At 45.1% G+C, this 21,381-nt stretch overlaps 1 protein-coding gene across 1 annotated transcript in view; it reads right to left on the minus strand.

Annotated features, from left to right (window-relative positions):
- Window positions 1-11,540, minus strand: part of CAPN13 (calpain 13) — a 45,317-nt gene extending 33,777 nt beyond the window's left edge. The window contains exons 1-3 of the mRNA XM_066178134.1: window positions 11,455-11,540; window positions 10,267-10,515; window positions 159-228 (exon numbers count right to left, since the gene is read on the minus strand). Coding sequence (XP_066034231.1) covers window positions 159-228; window positions 10,267-10,503 — 307 coding nt within the window. The 5' untranslated portion in view covers window positions 10,504-10,515; window positions 11,455-11,540. The remainder of the gene's footprint in view (window positions 1-158; window positions 229-10,266; window positions 10,516-11,454) is intronic.
- Window positions 11,541-21,381: the final 9,841 nt, after the last annotated feature.

A 21,381-nucleotide genomic window follows, 5' to 3' on the forward strand; every position in this document is an offset into this window, starting at 1 on the left:
GTTGTGTGTGGACTTGTGCCAGTCTAGATTGAGGTGCACTGATTGTTTACTGCAGCTACCATGGTCCACATCTTCGCACCGAGCACTTGAAACACAGCAAAGCAATCACAGGTTATTTCTTTGTGCAGATCTCTTCCAAATCAAGAGTATCACCTTACCTATTTCTCCTTGCATGATATCAAATCTGCTAACTCCATCCATGATCAAATAAGGATTTCTCTGAAGTTCCTGGTGGAAAGAAAATGCAAAGAACAGTGAGTACCCAGCCTTTGCCAGCAGTGTGTTCCTGCCCCTTGAAGACCTTGACTAGCTTTTTCACATCTGAAGACTGCTTTTTTTGATGTATTGTTAATGCTTTGCTGCCTGCCACCAACAAAACCAGAGGAGATGCTCAGTTATCTCTTCTTTAATCTGCTCAGATATTCCTAGGGATGGGGACCTGGGGATGGGTGCTCCCTGAGTTTTTATTTGGGTTTCTCTAATGCTACTGACACCTTTCAGAGAGAGATCTGAGCTTGGCAGTGAAAACATGCAGTTTCCTGGGGCACAGCAGGGCAGAGACACACAGGACTCCAAGCAAAGTGGAACAGGGTCTATACTTCAGCTCAGTGGTGGGTCTGGGAGCATTGTACACTCTGAGCTTTCTGTGTTTCCATTCAGGTCTAATACAGGTCAGCATGGGCTGCTTTTCTTCACTCCTGTGAGAAAGATATAGAAAGAGAGCTTAATCTCTGTCTGCAAAATCCCATAGGCCTGGCTGACGTTTTTGATTCAGGGAGAATTTTCCTTGAGAGTCTTGCTTGGGCAGTGAAGGGGGAAGCACTTCAGAGCTTCACTTTGCACACAGAAATGTGAGCCATTCTCCCAGTCATGTCTGCTATTGGCCTGGGATATCTGAGTGCTCAGGAAGGAGCAGCCTCAGTATCCCCCATGAGTAACCTTTGGCACTCTCCATAGCAGCAAGGTTCTGTTTGGAAAGTGCAATCAGCCTGAAAGAGGCAAGTCATCACACATGTAAGAAAACAAAGAGATAAAAGGAAGAAAAAAAGTCCTGGTAAGAAAAATAATACAGCAGCCCTTCCCTGAACAGGCCCTGGCATTCCTTCTCCCCAGCTGATTTGACATGCTGCACAAAAATGAGACCAGCTCACAATGTGACTCATGACTTGCACGGTTGCGTGAGCTCAGCATTAGTAAATGCTGTCAGCTTTCTGAAATGGCTTCACAGTGATCAAACCCCTCTAAAAAGTTTCCCTGTCAGGAAAAGATGCAATGCAACGTCACTGCTCCAGGCTGGTGGGCAGATTACGCTCCCATAGCACTGCTGATGTGGGGGAAAGCAGCTTCGGCAGGCAAATTCCTTGAGAGATGCTTTCCTACAGCCATCCCCACCTAGTCTGGGACTTTGGGGATTTGCAGCAAGAGATTTACCCACAGCATGGGAGCAGGCCTAAGATATGTGACCACCAGCAGCCAGTGGTCGTTCATTTAATAAGGAAGAAGCAGCATTGAGCCCTTCTCCCTTCTGCTCTACATCCATCCCAGCTTTATCGTCTCCCTACCTCTACTTCCCAGAGCAGTTTGTGCCCCTCACCCAGGTGAACTCAAAACTTACCATGAGCAGGAAAGATTAGGCTGCATGGCAAGGCTTTGAAATTGCCTGAGCATTTGTGTGTGTCTGACTTGCTAGTAGTCATCCCAGAAAACCAACAGTGTAAAGGAATGGGTATTTTTGTTTCCCCTCATCATTTCTGAGGGCTTTAAAGTCTGAGTTGCCAGGAGCAGGGTGACTGGGCTACAGTGCATAGCTGCCACAGGGGTAAACACCACCAGAAGCATGAACTTGAAACTAATGGGAAGGCAGCTGTGTCTTTATGGGATCCCTGAGGAAAGGGCTGATGCTCTGCTCCGTGCCATGATGCTAAAACTCCTAAGTGCTCTGTGCATCCTGTTAGCCTGTTGTGGGGACTGGCTCAAAAGTCAGCCCATTAGATGCCTCACCAAACATTCTACTGCCCACCAAGGTGTTCGACTTTCCAGTGAGCAAAGGGGGATGAGCTGAGTCATTAAATAGGTTCCTTGCTGAGAGAAACTGGCAATTTAGTCTAAAACCAGAAAAGACAAAATCTGAAGTCAGCCTCAGCCAACATGCCTCGACTGTGCACACAGGCATCTCTGTGGCTGTCAGAGAGAACACTCCAGTGCTGTATTCCCCACCACCCACAGCTCACAGACCTCTGCTTCCAGGAGTCTGCACTTCCCCAGACTCCGGGGTAATAACTGAGACACAATACAGAGTGTGTTGTTTCCACTAGCCAGGGGAAGGGGCTGCTCAGCAGCTGTCTGAACCTACAGAGGGCTTCTGACAGAGCACAGAGAGGACATAATTGTGATGGGTGCAGTGCTCTGGAAATCTGGACCTTTTCAACCAGGAGGAAAGGAAGTCTCCAATTAGCTCCTCTTCCTTCAAAGGCAAGAATACAGCAGTCATAAAACACCATGTTGTCCACTATTGCAAAACACAGCTAAACATGTAATTACCACTACACAAAATGTGCAAGCTTCAGTATTTCCCGCTGCTCAAGTTGCATGACAAAGAGAGAAACCACAGCTTTAACTCTAAGTCTGTCCAGAAGCAGTGTCCTGTTTGACTGAGAAATGATGAGGCTTTGTGGCATTTTCACTGAGACTTTTCAGTTGTAGCTGGAGGGGGAAAGAAGAGGGAGCTCAGGAAGGCACGTGATCTCTTGTCAGGGTATCTATGAGCCCAGCAGTGAAGGCAACCATATGGCCTGCAAGTCAAGCACTCTGCCTGAACTCATCCCCCCAGGAGAAAGCTCTCATAACTCGCTTTCCCTGCCCCACTGAAGTCTTCATTATGTATTCAAAAGGAAAGAGAAGTTCAAGTTCAAACCAGTTCATCCTCTAGAGCACGGTCTTACCACAGAAGTACTGTACATCTAAAGCGCAAGACAGAGAATTAATCTGAGAGGTGGAAGGAAAGTGTCCTGTACATGCATTTACCTCTAAATCCCTTTGTATAATTGCTTGAAATTTTTAGGAAAGAACAAGTCCCCAGAAGGAGCTGGAGTTGAGTAGCGTAGATGGAGACCACATGTAGACATGCAAAGGACACAGTCAAACAGTTCTGAGAAAAATTGGAAGCCTGAGGTGGGATTTCCTAGGCAGCGTAAGCCTGTCTGGCTGCAGGCTGCTCTGGCTGGGTGCTGGCCACGTTCCCACACATTTCCCCACTGGCCCAGCATGATCCTGAGTGCAGGCACAAGGCCGCTGAGGGTTAAGAAGCTGGAGTTGACTGTTTGCAGAGCCATCTCCTGGTCAGTTCACCTTAACCCTAAAATAAAATCCCAGCCCTGTTTCTGTTCCTACCACAGGTCCACATCCTTCCCTTCAGCTACACTTGTGTTGCTCCCCTCTGCTGCAGCTCCACCACCCTTACACATCCTGCCATCATGAGTCATGGTGCTCCCTGTTCAACACACACAAATTATGACAAATAAAAACGCTGCTATTTATTGAAAGCCAAACTGTTCTCAGCTGGACAAATGTTAATTCAACAGCACTGCTGTGCCTGTAATAGTGTTGCTGTGGATTAAGAAATAAACACGGTACTCCAGTTCCCTGGGCTGAAGGCACTGCCCAGCAGTGTGCTGAGGAGGGGTCAGTCACACCACTCTCATACATCCCATAACCACAGGAAACCTCCACAGAAATAAGACAGCTGGGATAACAAGGGAGGGCTGAACAAAGGACAAAGTTAGTGGAAGGTCTGGAGCACAAGTCTTATGAGAAGCGGATGAGGGAGCTGGGTGTTTTTAGCCTGAAGAAAAGGAGGCTCAGGGGAGTGACTCTACATCTGCCTGAAAGGAGGTGGTAGCCAGGTAGGGGCTACAGAGTCTCTTCTCCCAGGTAACAAGTGACAGAACAAGAGGACATGGCTTCAAGTTGTGCCAGGGCAGGTTTATATTGGATATTGGGAAAAACTCATTCACTGAAAGGGTGGCCAAGCATTGGAACAGGCTGCCCACAGAAGTCATAGAGTCACCTCCCTGGAGGTATTTAAAAGACATGTAGATGTGGTACTGGGGGACATGGTGGCTTGGCAATTCTGGGTTAATGGTTGGACTGTGAGATTTTAAAGGTTTTTTCCAACCCACACAATATAAGCTATGCTGGGCCACACTGAAGATCTGACGTGCAATGACTTTTCTCCGACAGACTGGAGAGGGAGAGGATAACTGAGCAAGCCAAAATTAATAGGAAAAATCAGACTACTCTCAAGGGGTTTGCTTGCACTGACAGAACTCAATTCCCTGCTTTACAGCAGAATAGCTCAATTCTTAATTGCCTGATTTCAATACAAATGCATTGGTTGCTGCTCCAGTTCTCTTTTGCATTGGAAAAATGAGTTCACCAGACTCCACACAGGTGTGGAGCCCACAAATGCGAAAGCTAAGTCCTGCTGGAGGATGGACTGATGTCAACAACCAGACTAAAACAGAAACCAGCTCGAATTTTACCTGAAACCTGTTTGCTTTGTGTGGCTCATTGCTAAAACAAAGGAGGCAAAGACAAAGGAGGTGAACAAGGGAAGTAGTCCTGTGTACCTGGAGCCTTTGAGAGGCAGTTTCCTTAGAGGTCTTGGAACCTCCCCCTGGGATCATACAGTAAATCTGTCCACAGTGTTACCAACTACCCTCCAGCCAATACAGCCATGCAATCCCACCTGAGACTCCCCAGCCTGAGAAACAGGAAAGCAGGGCAGTCAGCAGACCATCACAGCAGCGCTGCTTTCCAATCCACCTAGGACGCACAAATTCCTCCTCACAATCGGCTCTCCCCAAAGATCCACGGAGTCGGGAAATACTATGCAAATAGACATTTCTCATCTGCCAGAAGGACAGACATAATATCTGGTGATGCTTTGCAGCTTCCCTGGCCCATAGGGATGAACTCCAGTCGAGGTCAGGTGCAATCAGCTGAGTAGGCAAGGGCTGAGACAATGGGGGGATGCTGCTCCCGTTCAATTACAGTGATTGCAAGCACACACGCAGAAGGAACAAGGCGAATTGATTTTGATTTTCATCACGGAGAAACTCTGAACAGGATCCAAGAGCTGCCTGGCCCCTGGGAAAGACTGAAGCTGTGAACTCCACCACGAACAGCTGGCAAGCAGCTTTGGCTCATGCCAGGGACTGGCCCCAAAGTGACAGACCTGCAGGACACCACTATCCCTCGCTGCCACACATTTCCTATAACTTCCCTCATTAAAGCAGCTTGTGTGACAACCTGCATTTCTTTCGCCTCTTTTTTGTTTTGGTAGGTTTTTCTTTATTTTCCCCCTCTTCAATTAGAGACAAGTTTTTGGGTTAACTTCAAATTGTTGTCTAAATTCTTGCCTGAATGAAATCTGGTTTTTAGTCCCCTCAAGCAACAGACAGACCAAGGCTGATGCAATAGGAAATCCAGCTCAGCTTATCTGTCTAGAGAGATGCTAACTTCAAAATTATTTTTTTAAAGGGTCCATTTTTTAAAGTCAGTTGCTGGATTCAAAATTCCTTAATGCAGATGCTAATTCTTGGAAATTTCTGGGAAATAAATAACAGTCCAAGGAACAAATAATCACCAAAAGCTATGCAGGATAACAATAGATACTCTTCTCCTGAAAGGTGGTTAGGTTTTCTTTGGGAAGGGATAGAGGAAGGGAATTAAAAACATGAGCAAACCCTTTTACAAAGTGAGCGATTCAAATGCTGGAGCACATCTCCAGCTAACAAGCATTCACTCAATAAGTATAATTTTCTCTATTGTATTTTTAGGTGCTGAGGGCCGTAGCACAGGTCTCTGCTATGAGAACAAGGTGTATCCCTTGCCTGAGTTCACACTGCCTCTTTCTGCACCTTCCATTCAAGGAATTCTTTTGGACACTACCTTTCTCATCACCTGATCCCAGACACCTTAGACAACACCCAAGGAGTCCCTGCCCTGATGCTCTGAACAGACTGACGATGCAGACAAAACCCATGTTGGCTCTTTCAGACAGTTCTTTCACCATGCACATCCCTAAAAGTCACGTTAGAGGCACTCAGGGATTTCTCCCATACGAATCCTCTAACTTCCACTGGCCACCTTGCAGCTTTTCTTCCAGCTGCTCCCACACATAACTGTCTATGCCAATCAGAGGACAGATCTTATGCCAACTTCTGCTCAGCCTCCCCTCATTCCATAAGGGAGCTACAGGGTCCCCTGGAGACCAAGGGTGAGCAGGGCAGGAGCAATAGTCTGTAACCTTGAAGACCCTTCAGAAAAGTCTTCAGCAGCTTCATCCTGTGCCTATTTTAGCCTTCTTTTAAAGCATAAGCACTGAAGATCACGGACTGTCCTTCACATTTACAATGGGCACCACACTGAGCACAGTGCTATCCCTGGTGCAGGGCCAAGGCACTGCTGCACAGGTGGTAATCTCTCTCCCCTCACACATATCATATCCGAAAATATAACCAATGTTAGCAGAAGTAAAGCATTCCATATTTAGCACCACCACAATTCACATCATCTAGACCATCTTCCTTCAATTTCTTTTTGCATTTGCACAGTATTATGCTATGTACTATGATCAGAACAGAGAGAAATCTTTAGGCCTGAACATTAATTGAATAAAAATGCATATTCCGCAACAGTTAATCATTTAATGGCTTCCTCAGTTCCAATCAATAGCTTGTGTGAAGGAAAAGCTGCAAACAATGAAAAAGAATTGTTCTGAACATTTTAAAAGGAGCATCTCAGTTTTTAAAATCTGACATAATTCTTCACGGAGAATTTCCCTTTTATTGATCTTGAGAAAAGCCTAGCTATAGAAAATTCTTTGTTCAGTCTAAAATAGAACTTCTTTTCCATTTCTCAAAACTGTTGGTGAGCCAAAGGAATAGTTAATTGTGAGGTCCTGCTGAATTTGGTACCTTCAGCCTGACCTCTAGTAACGCTTGAAGTACCACATACAAAATCTCTGTTACAGATTGCACATTCCAATGGGCATAAAATGAGGGTCTGGGGATGCAAACACAGCCTGAAGCAGTCCTCATCTGATGGGAAACTGTAACTATTGCAGAGTTGGGAAAAGTGACATTTCAAATGTTGTCTTGGTGCTCCTGATCCACCTTCTCTCCCTCTTCAGGCACACGCCTATTAAACAAGATCAGTTTACAAGTCAAAAAATTGTTTCTGACTGTCACTGCTGACTGTTACTGTCTGAAATCAAGCTGTTTTCTCTCTACTTTATACATTACTCCCAGATATGAAGACTCCAAACTCTGAGCATAATTGGCAATTCTCTTGACAATGTACAAGGTAAAATAGAGGCAGCATGTTGCTCAACTGCTCAGTTGGATTTGGAACAAAGACAGCAGTTATAATTGCTATCTACCACTTAAATAACCAGATACTGCATGACAGTAAATGGAGGCTAAGAGATTATTAGGACCAAGATGCCAGTCACAGGTACAATTCCAGACAAATTTATTTTAATGTCAGATGGAGCTAATGGTGGAGGCTGAGAAAAATACTGATATAGGTTAAATTGGCCATGATTTGTCAGCAGGATACAACTGCACTGAGTCTCTGGGAGATGTATTCAGGTAGGAAACAGTCTCTCTTGGGGAAATTATAGGTATCTCTTGGATAAGTTGTTTAGGTAGCTTAAACACCTGGGATTACATACCCTTAGAGTTAGCACTGCAGTGGTCTAAGAACAAAGACTGTACAAACATTTCTGCATGGGTGAAAGGTGCCCAGCTGAAAAACTTCAGATTTGGGGCACCACTACTCCTGATCCCTCCCTCTTCCTGCTAGGGGACCAACTCCTAGAGGCAACTGGACTCAACACTGGCCTTTCAGGACTTATGAAATGCAAATACAACTTTATTTGCTTCCTGACACTTCACCCAAAACATCTGCAGTTCTATAAATGAAAAGAAAACACTGAAATTCAACAACTTCTTCTTTCTCTACTTCATTCTGTCAGGAAAGTGAGGCCACACTTTGATGTCACCATGACACAGCATGGCTGTTGTGGTGATGTTTGAGAATTTCTGGTTGGCCTCCTCAGGCTGTTGATGCCACTGCCCTTTTTCTTGCATCTTGACTGGCAAAGTGAAGCCTGCATGGTTGGGAGACATCTACAGGTGAAAATTTTGGTCAAACTGAGGAAAAAAAAAAGGGGGGGGGGGGGGGGGCGGCGGGGGGGGGCTTCTTCAGCACTGGGATCCTGAGTTTCTGTTCCAGACGACCCAGTTGAGTTGGCAGTCTCAACTTTTATCATTTGTCATAGAAAAGCAGCTGGTGATGCTGCTTTAGCCTCTATAAAAGAACAAAAGGCTTTTCAATGTTCACATCATGAACCCTGGGCCATGAGCATATGGTTTAATTATTTGAAGGAGAGCACTGGCAAAGCCAAGGATTTTGATCCTGCTCCTTCCCGAAAAAACACTCTGGAAAATTGTTGGCAGCTGTAAAAAACAATTTTCAGAAAGGGAGTGGTGGGATGGAGAGAACATATGCAAAATTTTCAATCCAATTGCACAAAAACTTTTCTTCACAACCTTAGTATTCATGGATTCAGCAAAATAGAAGGGAATTCTCCAATACCTGCCTCACCTGACAAACTTCAAGCACTAGCAGCAGCAGATTCTGCTTTTGGCAAGGTACATCAGTCCCTTTGCACATGAAATAACTCTCAGGATATTAGAGTAGGATAGATGTTCATCCCACAGCACAGTGCCTCAAAATCAGTGGTATTTGGGTTTCTAAGTAATTTTGTATGCTTTTGAAGTCCTACACTTCTCTGCTGCAAAAGCACCGGGGTGTTAGTATTTAAGAGAACTGTATCATAACATTTTATTCCAGTTTATTCATCTTTAAGATGCCCCTGGAGAGTCCTTTCTAATATATGTGTTTGTCTTTTGTGAGTCTAATGCTTAGTTATCCTATTTTTTCTCTCTCATAATGGAAACAGAGGCAACTAACTCCTCTCCTCTGCATTTTTAGTTACTTCCCTAATACAACCAACTTTAAAGAGAGATAATTCCCATCTGCTGTGAACCCATAAGCAGGGTGCTGGTGTAAAAAACACAGCACCGGCCGCACTCTCAGCAGACACAGACTTTGAAGGAAAACTGCCTAAGGAGAAGCCCAGACATTCAGCCTGTGGTAGGAGCAGCTTCTGCAGAAGAGAATGATTTCTTCATAGTACCTCCACAGAGGACACCCAAATATCTGCACCCAGCACCTCCACACCTACCAATCCATGTGCTGTGTTTCCTGCCTTTCCATGTGGGCATCCACATTTAGCAGCTCTGCAGGCTGTCCTGGCTACTCTGCTTCCTTTCTGGGATCCATAAGTTTCAACATCCACGCTGGATGCATCCTCTGCTGCTGCTGCCCCAAGGCCACCACACTGCCAATCTCCAGCACACTCTCACTGCCCTAATGCATCTGCCACCCAACTAAATCTTTTCCTGTTGTTTCCTGCTGTCTCTTCACGGTCTCACAGTCACTCTCTCTACACCCTGAGGCATTGCCTCCAGGGATATGAGCTGTTTGTCCCAGCCCAGGGAAGCCAAAGGCCCCAGGCATTAGTGGTGTGCTCAGCAAAACCCAGCAAAAGGGCAGCACATGGCTCATCCAGGAGTTGCACCAGCAGCAAATGGTACACAGCAGCGCAGTACAGAGCAGTTGGACCACAGGAAGGTTTCTAAATTAGGTCCTAGGATGAAAGAGCTGAGCGTGTGATTCCACCTCCCATTCTAAACTTCCATATGCCAGACGATAACTGCCTATTAAGTTGCAACTGGAAATCAGCACACAAATGTACTTCATCTCCTGCCCTGTCCCAATTACTTTAAAACAGGCATTGCTGAGTCAGTCGCTTGGATTACAGAAATCAGACATCTTCAACAGAATTTAACAACTTTTCAGGTTTGCACAAAATCCTCTAGAAGCAGATCCAAGTGGGAACAGTAGTTCTAGTCAGGTTCACAGGTGGAAGAAAACTTCCCACGAAAATGCACCTAATGAAAAAATTAATGTTGCAGAGGTTATCTTCCCTCCACACATCCCCTTGTTCCCCTTGAGGTCTTCTTTCCTGCTCAACACAGACCTCCCAGCCCAGAGTGCAGGCCTTTAGGCACTGGCCATCAGTGCTCCCATTCAGCAGCAGCGCTACAGAACACCCCAGCCGGAGGAACTCACCGTTGGCCTCTTCCATTGTATTTGCCGGAGCTTCTCCTCCGGGAGCAGGGTGGGGCCGATGGAGCTGATGTGAGCAGGGAAGGTGGCATCCTCAAAGAGCAGCCCTTGGCTCAGGCACAAGGCTCGCAGGTCTTTGAAGTCCTGGCTGTTAAATCTCTTCAGGTTCTGGAGGTTTCCCGTTGCTCTTGTGGTTTGCCAGCCCTGCTCTGGCGTCGGAGCGGAGCTGGGGGCAAGCATCGTGCCCCTCTCCTGTGAGGGGAAGACAGGACGGCCATTAGTTTCCCAATTCAACGTGGTGCATCCGGAATGTGTGGGATAACACCTCCCCCTCCCACCAGGAGGACTGTGGAGCAGCAGCTTGCAGAACTGAGGGCAGCCACAGTGACAAAATCCTTATTAGCTGGAAATGCATGGGGAAAGAGCAGTCGTCAAATCCCAACCGGTTTATCTTAAACCAGTGCTGTCAGTGCTACAAATTCAATTTGGAGTCTTCCCTGAGGACAGAGCAAAGCTGTTAGTGAGCTGCTGTGTGAGCACTGAGGTACAGCTGCAATATAAGTGAGCACAGGAACAGGAGCTGCAGACGCAGGGAAGTGAGAGTGTGAGGAGGGCTGATGCCCACAGGTACCGGGGACTCTTCTGGTCAGGTATCACAGCTGTGCCCAGGGCACAGGACTTCAAGTTGCTGTTTAGACTGGGCAGCCACTGCACAGCATCTACAGATACTCCAGTCTGAAGCATGGTCGAACCCCTCTCTGCTTATATGTCTAACATAAATGGGCAGTTTAATTAGGAAAATGAACATTTTATATGTGCAGGGAAACCCTGGACTAAACAGACCTGCTAATACACCTGCTGGCACAGCTAGGGATGGATGCAGGAGCCAAAATCTCCTGTTGAGGGCTTTGTCCCTTTACAGGCATCAAAAAGTACAGCAGGATTCCTGCCATCAAATATCTACTTTTATTCCAAACGAAGGTAGTTCATCTTCCCTGGAGACACTGGACTGTGGGATAAGAGAGCTTTTAAAACAGGAGTGGGAGAAGGACACAAGAAAGAGGAAAAACTGCACATTTGGAGGGGCTAGTGGCACTGGAACTTAAAGAAAGCAATTTGTTCTGTCCAACCAGAGCACAAGTTTTTAGGTGTGTTCCCCAGAGCTACATGGATGTACAGAGAGACACAGACCTGGGCACCACCTCCTGCGGATCTCCCTTCAGCTGAAAGGTTCTGTTGTGGTTTCAGGGTTCAGAGAAGTTGCAGGAAGGTTGTGCAGCCTGCCTTGCCTCCTGGTTCCTTCAGCTCCTATTGTTACACAAAATTACATGTTGCTGGACAAAAACATGACTCAGGGTCCACACCCGTTTTCATCCTTCATTCCCATTTGCCCTCACAAAACCAAAATATTAACTATCCTGAGTTATATTTCCCCTTTTGCCTCTTCCCTTATGAAAAGAGAAGGCCCTTATCAGCAGACTCTTAAAGGCAGAATCACTGTGATCCTCCTCTGACATCTTCCTTTATGGATGCCACCACACCTGACCCAGGGATTCCTGCCCCCAGTTCCTGGCTTCCACTTAAGGTGTACCTTCCCATAAATTAGCACTGGAAAATCCACCACATGCCCTGGGCAAGCCTCACCTACAGTTAATTAACTTTGCTGTGCTAATTTCTAGCCTGAAGTCACTTAGTTTCACTTTCCAACAACCGGATGCCGTAGCTCTTTTGATTGGTTGGTTCTGTTGCTTGTTTGATTTTTTGTTTATTTTTTGTAGATGAAGGGGCTCTTTTCGACCAAACAAGCTTATCTGTAGATCTGAGATGTCTCTGGTGCTGCACAAATAGAGCAGATGGCTCCAGTAAGAGCAAAGCCTCAGGTTTGTATTGTGAATTCTTCCCACATGTCAAAAACACAGCTCAGCCAAAATGAAGGTTTGATACCTTCAGGTGTGAGCCCCCCGACTCCCCTCCCTACACCCTTTTCACTCGGTCTCATCACCTTTCTTGGCGCTTCAAGTCACCTAGCTTCCTGGCATGGTAACAACAGCCTAAACAAATAAGTGGTTTTGCATCTCATTGTTTTAATTAAAAGCCCCACATAAAAATCCGAAACCACCCTCGGCCAACAAGAAGAGAGAGCATTCCCCTTGGGTTTGCATTTTTTAATACAATGGAAATAAATCTCATGTAATGTACCATAACACGACAAGGGAATGGCTTCTTAACAAATACTCATTTGAAACTGTGCCCAGGCTCCGTGCATGCTAAGATCTATTTCTTGAAACAGTGTTCCAGCAAAACTGATTACTAATTCCAAAACTCAAATTAAAATTAACAGAGCTTGAAGGCTGGGTCTGACACGCGTTCCTCTCTTCTGACAGAGAACAAGAGTTTTTAGCATGTGTGTGTGTGTGTTTAATTACGTTGTTTAACATATCGGGATTAAATTAGCAACCAGACTGAGGAAAATAACACACTTAACTACTATTCCCTTGCAGGAATATCTTCATCAGCACAGACACATGAGTTCTACACCCACCCCTGCCCCTCTGCACTCAGTCGATGGGGTCCATGGGGTCAGGACCTAGCCAACAGTGCCCCAGCTGCTCCATCTCGCTCTGATGGCCACCTCTTTTGGAGCAGCATCCTGAATCCTGGGCACAGCTCTCCCACGTGGCTCTCACAGCTCCATCAGCAACAGCAGAGATCACAAAATTGTTAAAGCTGAATATTGCATGCTTGCTTCTTTCTGTTACTGACCTCGAGAGCCAGAAAGGCTTTCAAGGGACAGAGTTATAATGGAATGGGTATCAGAGATGTTGCCCTTGGATTGCTCCCTGCCCCAAGATGCAAGGAGAGAGGGAGGGATTTCAAACGCTCACAAAAGCTGGTTCAGACATATTGTCAAACTAAAGAAAAACAAAGAGACTGCCACTCAACTAAGGAAAGAAATTATTCTTCAGAAGGGGGTAAACATCTGGGGGAGGGGGGCTAAATATACATTACTTAGTCTTGGGATCTCCTTCAACACACTTATTTATCTGAAATGGAGAAGGGAATCACACCCTTTTTTGGTTCCTCTTCCTTCTTGGCAAAGGGACATCCGTGTTGTCTGTCCCTGAGAAAGGGACAAACAGCAAAGAAGGAGGGAGAGAAGGTAAGCAGAGGAAAAGCTACAGAGAGAAGGATAAAAAGAGATCAAGTGATGCAGTTGGAAGGATGGGAAGGAAAGAGGAGTCTCTGAGCATAGCAGGGCAAAAAGGTTGGTGATTCCTGCAGAAATCCATGGGGGAACCCCAAGCAGCCACAATTCCCAGCACTGAACAGCTTAAAAGGCAGCAGTGAAGGTGTGTCCTGTCTACCTCCAGCTCTCATTCAGGAAAGATGTCAAGCCACGACTATAATCAGGTACTCAATGGCGGCAAATGCTACTGACAGCTAATTACACTTCACACAAAGATTTATGTCACAGTACAGACATTACTTCCTTCAATGGCTTTGGTATTTTTCACAGAGTAGAAAGTAGAAATAGGCAATTAGAAACCATGTGTACTTCATGGCTGAACCTTCTCCTCTCCACTGATTTTCTCAAAACATTTCCATTATATGATGTCTTAGCTGAGTTTCTGTACTTTAGAAAGAGCAACTAATTTTCTCAAACGCAACAAAGAGTACCAGAAGAGCCAAAAAGCTGGCAGCCCTTCTTCCCCTGTTTCCTCTCAAACACTCCAAACTATCAAGCTACATTTCATCTCCCCATAATATTCAATAAATGTTATGGTAACACCAGCACTCTTTCTTCTAAGATCCTGTCATTGACATGCTTGAAGCATTGTAAAAACTTCAGGGACTCAGTTCCAGAATTATATTATAATGAAGGAAAGTGTGAGTTTATTATCTCTCCTAGCATTGAGAGGAAAAAAATAAATAGAGAGTCAGCAGCCTTCTGAAGAGACAGCAGCAAGCTGAGGAGCCAGTGCAGGGAGCAGAATGTGGGCGTCCCAAACCCCAGATGGACAGCAGCTCCTTGTACACACCATGTGCAAAGATTTGAGTACCACAGAAAATCAAAACCAAAGCCAGACACTCTGGCAACCCTCCAGGAGATTACTTTCCCAGTGGCATCTTGCACGACCTTCTGCTCCAAACAGCCTGTGAAGTACTCCCTTCTGGCTATTTATTAAGTCAATTTTCTTCTCATTTTGCATACATAGCACAGGACAGTTCCAGATACCTTTTTTCTACCTCATTTAACAGCAGCCTACAGTAACTATAGCATCCTCCTCATCTCAGAATCTCTACTCCCACTTGATCCAATTACATCTGACAACTTACCGTTTTACAAAGGAGGCTCTTTCTAGGATGGCAAATTCGTCTTTTCTTTCCCTCCAGGTAACATTAAGGATAGGGACTCTAATTTATTCTGTCTCTCCAAGGCAAATCCCTCTCAATGTGTCTGTGGTGCTTTTCCAGCCCTTGTATTTCACCTGCTTCATCTTGTGCTAAGTAAAACAGCAAAAGGATGGGTTTTTTTACCTGCAGTGCCTCCAGCGCAACTCCAGCCAACACCGACAGAGACACACGGGCTGGCACTACCCCTGCTCTCCTTTATAGGGAGGCTTTTGCCACGCCTTGAGTAAACATAACCAAGTTGAAGTTCAACAACCAATCTGGCTTGGGTGTAATAGTTTCATACAGATATCACACCATGAGGATACACACAAATATAGATATGTACACACACACACACACTTGTATTAGCCATGTACAATGGATTGTCTATCGATCTACGTTTGTGGACAGCATCCTGTGGCGAACTGTGGCTTCAGGTGTAGTAATTCTTAGAGAAAAACAGGTTTATTTGCACCTCTCATCTGTTTTCCTCCTCCTCAAACCACCAGGAAATGCAGTAATCATTCTGGATCCAGGCACAGCCTGGCAGGACTTACCACAAGACAAGTTATCAGAGGTGCGTGTCATTCTGCAGCAGTAAAAGCAGCAGATATTTTTAGACCAATGCCTGTTAGCATTTATGCTGGGCTCTTACTTGAATTCCACATCAGTTCACTTGGGCAGATCATTTCCTCCAGGACTGCCTGAGGAAGTAGAACTTATCTTTTTATTTAGGAGGGGACTGACCTCCATTATCCTAAATCCCAAAGACAAATAATTAAAGAGTATCTAGCAAAAATATGGAAACATTTATTTTTGGGAGACCAAACAGAGATAGCCTAAAGAGGCCCAAAATTCAAGGGAATGTGGGCAGCACGTTTTCAGGGACACGTTCCCTGGCAGCAATCCTAAGTGTATTCTTACAGCCTGCAAATATGTTTTTGAATAAAAGTTCTAGTGTACAGCCACCTGAACAAGAGGCAATGATGCAACCTTGCAATAAAGCAAATCAACAGCACCCTGGGCTGTACAAGTTGCAGCACAGTGGATCAAGGCAGGGGACTGTAGTAGTTTGAAGGCAAAACAAATGAGAGGCTCCAAGTCAGAGATACAATTTAATAGGAAAAAAAGAAAAAAAGGAAAGAAAGTAAAATAAAATCGATGCAATAATACAAAAGACCACTGACAGAGTCAGAATACAACCTGAGCGTAGTGATGGAAGCAGTCCAGGTGAGGTGGTCTTCCTGAAGCAGTGATCCTGTAGAAAGGTCTGGTAGCTCGGGTCCTCTGGGAATCCAGTGGGTAAGCGCCCCTCTGGTGTTCAGAGTCTCAGCTTATATCCAGGCTGGAATGCTTGGTTTCTCCCTCTGGGCGGAGCATCCCACAATGGGATGGTGAGTCATGTGATAAGGCCTGATGGGCCCATTAACAAGAGGTAGTCCAGGAGGGGGTTATCTGTGGGCTGTGTAGCAAAGGTGCTGATGGCCCATTAACAGAAGATAAGCCAGAGTGGAGGAGGCAGGGAGCACTGCCTCACCTGGTTTCAACAGTTCTTGAAGATGGTGATAGAATATACTTCAACCCAGGACAGGGACCCTTCCCCTTTGCACAGTACTTTTGAGATTGTATCTGCAGTGCCATACCCAGTCTGGGGCTGCCCAGTGTGAGAGGGTCATTGAAAGTTCAGCAAGTCCAGCAGAAACCCACCAGGATGGTCAGGGGGCTGGAGCACACGATGTGGGAGAAGAGAGCAAGAGAGATTTTCTGCTAAGTCAGGAGGGACACCTAATTGCACTCTCCCGCTATCCAAAAAGTTGCAGAGCAGATGAAGACAGGCTGTTCTTGAAGGTGCACAGCAGTTGGGCAGAGGCAACAAGGAACAGCAAGGAAAACTCCACGTGGCTGGAGACAAAAAAGATCTTCAGAGTGGCTCGGCACAGCTGCCCAGAGAACCTGGAGCATCTCCACCCTTGAAGATATTCACGTGGACAAGGATATAAGGAGCATCACCTAACTCAGAAGTCAACCTGCTTTGAGCTGGAGTGAGACTCAAAGACCCAAGAAATTACCCTCTCTTTTTCAAGTTACCACAGCTTGTTAATGAAAAGTTACTCTGCAGTGAATGGTCATGAAGCTTATCTTGGGGATTAACAGAAAAACTTACCAATCCATAGTTCTTCACTTATCCAAAGTAATACTACAATCACCTGGGCTCATGAATTTCCCCAGAACAAGACTTTCTATTTGGTCTGCAGTCTCTCTTGAGCTGGGATGTTAACAGTTCACACAGCAGCTGGTTCCTAGGAGCCATGGGAGATGAGAACATAAAATTGCTCATGAAAAAGACAGTTCATCTTCTTCATCAGTGTTTACTATAGTTCTGTGGGTCTGAAAGCTGGGTACTGCACACTGCCTGTTCATATTTAAGGGCTTTCATTTCCTCATGAGATCCCAGCATTTAGCAAACTCTAAAAGGAAATGCATCCACGTAAATTAGAGCAAAATCTGCCTCAGAGGGCAAAACAGGTGCAGTTTTCCTTTAAGAGCTGTTTTCCATAACCACTACATAAATAAAAGCTGATTGCACCAGAAGCAGGGAGCAAAGATTTCCTTCATTGCAGCAAAGGAGCTGTGAGGTGATAAATGCCATAGCTGCCGGCTCATCTGACAGCACGCGCACTGTTAATCGCCTCCTCTCTGGGGAAACGGCAGGTATATCCCCCTCCAGGTATGGTGATTCATTGTCTGGAACTGATATCTCTGCTTAAATGCTGGATTAACATGATTTAAGAAATATTCATTGCAAAGTTGATTAGAAAGACCCATCACCAACCTGGCAGGAGATTTCGGTTATTGCAGCGTGAGCCCATTTTGAGATTGTCAGCTTTTCTGCAGAAGGCTGTATTGATGTGTCCATTTTCACCGTGGCTCCAAGGAAACCCAGAAGGCTGAGGGATTTATATGCAGTAATGAGCCTTGGGATTATTTGCTATCCTAAGTGTCTGTGGAAACCTCCAAGAAAAAAGAAAAAAGAAAGAAAAAAAAAACCAACCCAGAAGGATTTGAGTAAAAAGTGCAGGGCTGTGCTTTGGGAGAGCAGGGGTGTTTTCTTCCAGTGGTACCCTGTGAGACTGTGGCAAGTGCCAACGATTCCCCTGACTTAAAGTTTACTTTTCAGAGCAGGGACATGAATCCATCTCTAAGGCTAGATGTGCAGTCCTCATGACCAAAAGATGCTGAAGGATCACTGAAAAATCAAAACTGCCTCTGTGCTGTAAGTCACCACCTCAGGGCTGGTAAAGCCCAAATAAAGGAGGGCCCTTTTACTTAGGACCAACAGCTTCCTCTTTCACTGGGTGCTGGCACCAGAGGGCAAATACCAACAAGTGACGTTGAACCCAGGTTTTCTGTGAAGCCAACATGGCTTGTGAGGTCTCAGCTGGCACCACAGATTTTTGGCATCACAGATTTTTGGAATTTAGTGAATCGTTATTCCTCTCTACCCTGGGATAAAAATACACACACACACAAAAAAATGCACAACACTAGGGGTTTTTAAAAATAGATTTTAAACTAAACACATATATCTCCTCTTTGCCTGGCTTTCCTGAGAGTAGACTGTTGTTCTGGATGGATGTTGTGGTCTAACTGCAGCTGTCAGTTCACTCACTCCCCCACCACCAGATCAGGAAGAGAACTGGAAAAGTAAAAGTGAAAAAACTCATGGGTTGAGGACAAGAAACCTCAAAAGGTAGAGCAAAAGCCGTGTGCACAAGGAAGTCAAAACAAGGAATTAATTCCCTGTTTCCCATGGGCAGGCAGGTGTTCAGCCATCTCCTGGAAAGAAAGGCTCCATCACACATAGCGATTACTGGGGAAATCAGTAACTCCAAATGTACCCCCTTTCTCCTTGTTCCCCCAGCTTTACATGCTGTAAACACGATGCCCCGTGGTGTGGAATGTCCCTTTGGTCAGTGGGGGTCAGCTGTCCTGGCTCTGTCCCCTCCCAGCTCCTTGTGCACCTCCAGCCTGCTCACTGCTGGGTGGGGTGAGGAGCAGAAAAGGCCTTGGCTGTGTGCAAGCCCTGATAAACAATAACAAAAACATCTCTCTCTTATCAACACTGGTTTCAGCACAAATTCAAACTATAGCCCCATGAATTAACTCTAAGCCAGTTAAAACCAGCACAGTAGCCGGCAGCATGTCTGAAGCAGAGAATTTTGCATCATCTTCCAAGGCTGCCTGGGGAGGAACTGCATAACTTTGCCCAAGTACTAGTGGAAGCCTTGGCCTTAAGAAAGGGAACTCTCCTCCTTCCACCCACAGAGCTTCTGCACTGAAGTATTAAGACTGTTATTTTTTGCAACATTTCAGACATATGCCTTAATTTCTTACTTCTGCTGCTCTTACCCCTGTGAAGATCACACTCTTTTTAGCAGAAAGGCTCCTGATTTACACCATGGTAAATAAACAGGCTGGGAAATTTTCCAGGGTAGTGAACAAAAATAGGTTTTGTGTAAAAGAGGAATCATCCTTCAATCATTGTCACATTTGCTGCAGTGATTGGGCATCCCACTGTTTTTGCATTATGGGACTAATGTAAGAATACTATCAATCCATTTCATTTCCTCATTCATAATTTTGTATATAGGTCAAGTGTTACCATTTATTTGCTTCTCTTACACAAGATGCGGGGAGCTATGATTAATATTAGTCATAAACAAGCTCCTTTGCTCTGTGTTTATGCACTCCTATTTCTGGCAGGACTTGCCCTTCTAAAACATAAACTTTTATGACTGTAAAAACTATCAGGCAAGTAACAAAGTCCTACTTCAGCATCTGTTTTTACCCAATCCTCACCCACGAGCTGCTCCTCAGTGCAAATTCACCACGAGCTGCAGCACTTTTGCCATATTCACATATGAATCATTTTGCTCATAAATGAAGTACAACTGTTGCCGGAGTGAAATGTGGCAGCTGCTTAACAGTACATAATGAATCCACAGAGCTAGATCCTACTGCCACTTGGGGGAGGGGGGATTTGGTTTGAAAAATATCACTCTCCAGAGCCCTATTTTCAGAAGAAATATCTGCTGACTTCAGAACCACAGTGGGAATTCTTCGAGAATAAAAATAAAAATAAAAAAATAGGCAGCCTGCTCCTGACACCCATATTAACACTAGAATTTCCCAGTGGAATATTTTTCCTTCAGAAAAATGCAATTCTGTCAAACATGAGAGATACTAACAATGAATTTTCACCATGAGAAAGACACAAACATTTCAATAATGCCATTGGGCTCCATTCTGATTTTGCAAGAGTTGCAATTTTTGCTTATGAAAACCCCATCACTTCAGGCTCATCTCTGCATCATCCAGAAGCTTTAACATTGAGATGTAAAAAAGATTTCAAGCGTTATTGCAATAGCTCTCTGCATTTGGTCTGACATTATTTTTAAGAATGTGATTTCCCAGGAAATTTTGGACTCTGTTTCTCATTTGAATGAGGAACAGAATATGATGGCACTTTGAATACTGAATCTCTACAAAATCTTTACAAAAGTTTGGCCCCTCAGCATCCAGCAGTGAAACTCTCCTTGAGAATAAGCCCATCCTGTCATCAGTAGTAACATCAAAACATTTTTTAAACAGAGCCATCATGAGATTGTTCTTGCAAGGGACACGGATTCCCATCTGGTCATAGCACCGCTGTTGTGCTTTACCAAAACTTGCTAGCAACTGTTTGGAAAGGTAAGTGAAGGAGCACTTTTATTCCTCTCTCCCTGGTGTCCCTCATCTACCTCTTCATAAGCAGCTTTTGGGTCCCAGAGACAGCCCTTTGTGGAAGGCACATCAAAATGAAGCTCTTGTTTTCATCAGCATGTTAGCCCTTATTTGGCATTTCTGCCTCCAGCCTCATTCAAGCCCTGTGGGTATGAGAAAATTTATTTCACGCTTTTTTGTTTTGTTTTTGTCTTAGTGTGAACAGATTGCGACAGTCTCACATTTATTTGTTTTCCAGAAATATTCCCGCCATCCTCTAAAGGAGAATCCTTGGCCTGCAGATCATTCTGACAGCTTACTGAAAACATCTGAGGTTCCCAGTCCTCGCCTCAGTCTTTGCTGATTACTGACATTGCACAGCACAGCTCCTCTTCCTTGACATCTTGTCATTTGTGAGGTGCCAACAAGGGTGTACTGTTGGCATTCCACCTTTCCTCCTTGCTGTCCACCTCTCCTCCTTGCTCCCACAAGACATCCGACACCTGGAGAAATTAAGGGCTGCAACTTCAGACAAGCCAGACACCTTCTCTGGGATTCCATGTCCTTCAGCACATACCCAAAACCTGAAAATGGGGTTGATATCCAAATCATTGCAGAGGGATCTGAAGCTAAATTATGGCAAACCCTAATACTGTCACAGGGGAAACAAGACCATGAGTTGGCTGGAAGTCACAGACATGACATGCTGGTCTAGTCCTCCAAGAAGTGCTGGTGGAGCTTCTCCCCCACACAGACATTGTGCTGTATGCTGACAGTGTTGGCCACTGTTTGAACTTACTGGTTCCACCAAATACAAATAATGGCATAAAAAGAGAAATCGAATTAATCTCTCAGACTAACAACTCCATTACCAAATCCCTGCAATTTTAAAAGATTAGAAAAACCAGAAATCATATGTTTTTGATGACTCTGGGTTCATCTTCCCTTGATCCAACAGAG

Source organism: Chamaea fasciata, unplaced genomic scaffold (genome assembly GCF_029207755.1).
Source record: "Chamaea fasciata isolate MVZ Bird 193981 ecotype frontalis unplaced genomic scaffold, bChaFas1.0.hap1 SCAF_3, whole genome shotgun sequence".
In the NCBI taxonomy this organism is placed as follows: Eukaryota; Metazoa; Chordata; class Aves; order Passeriformes; family Sylviidae; genus Chamaea; species Chamaea fasciata.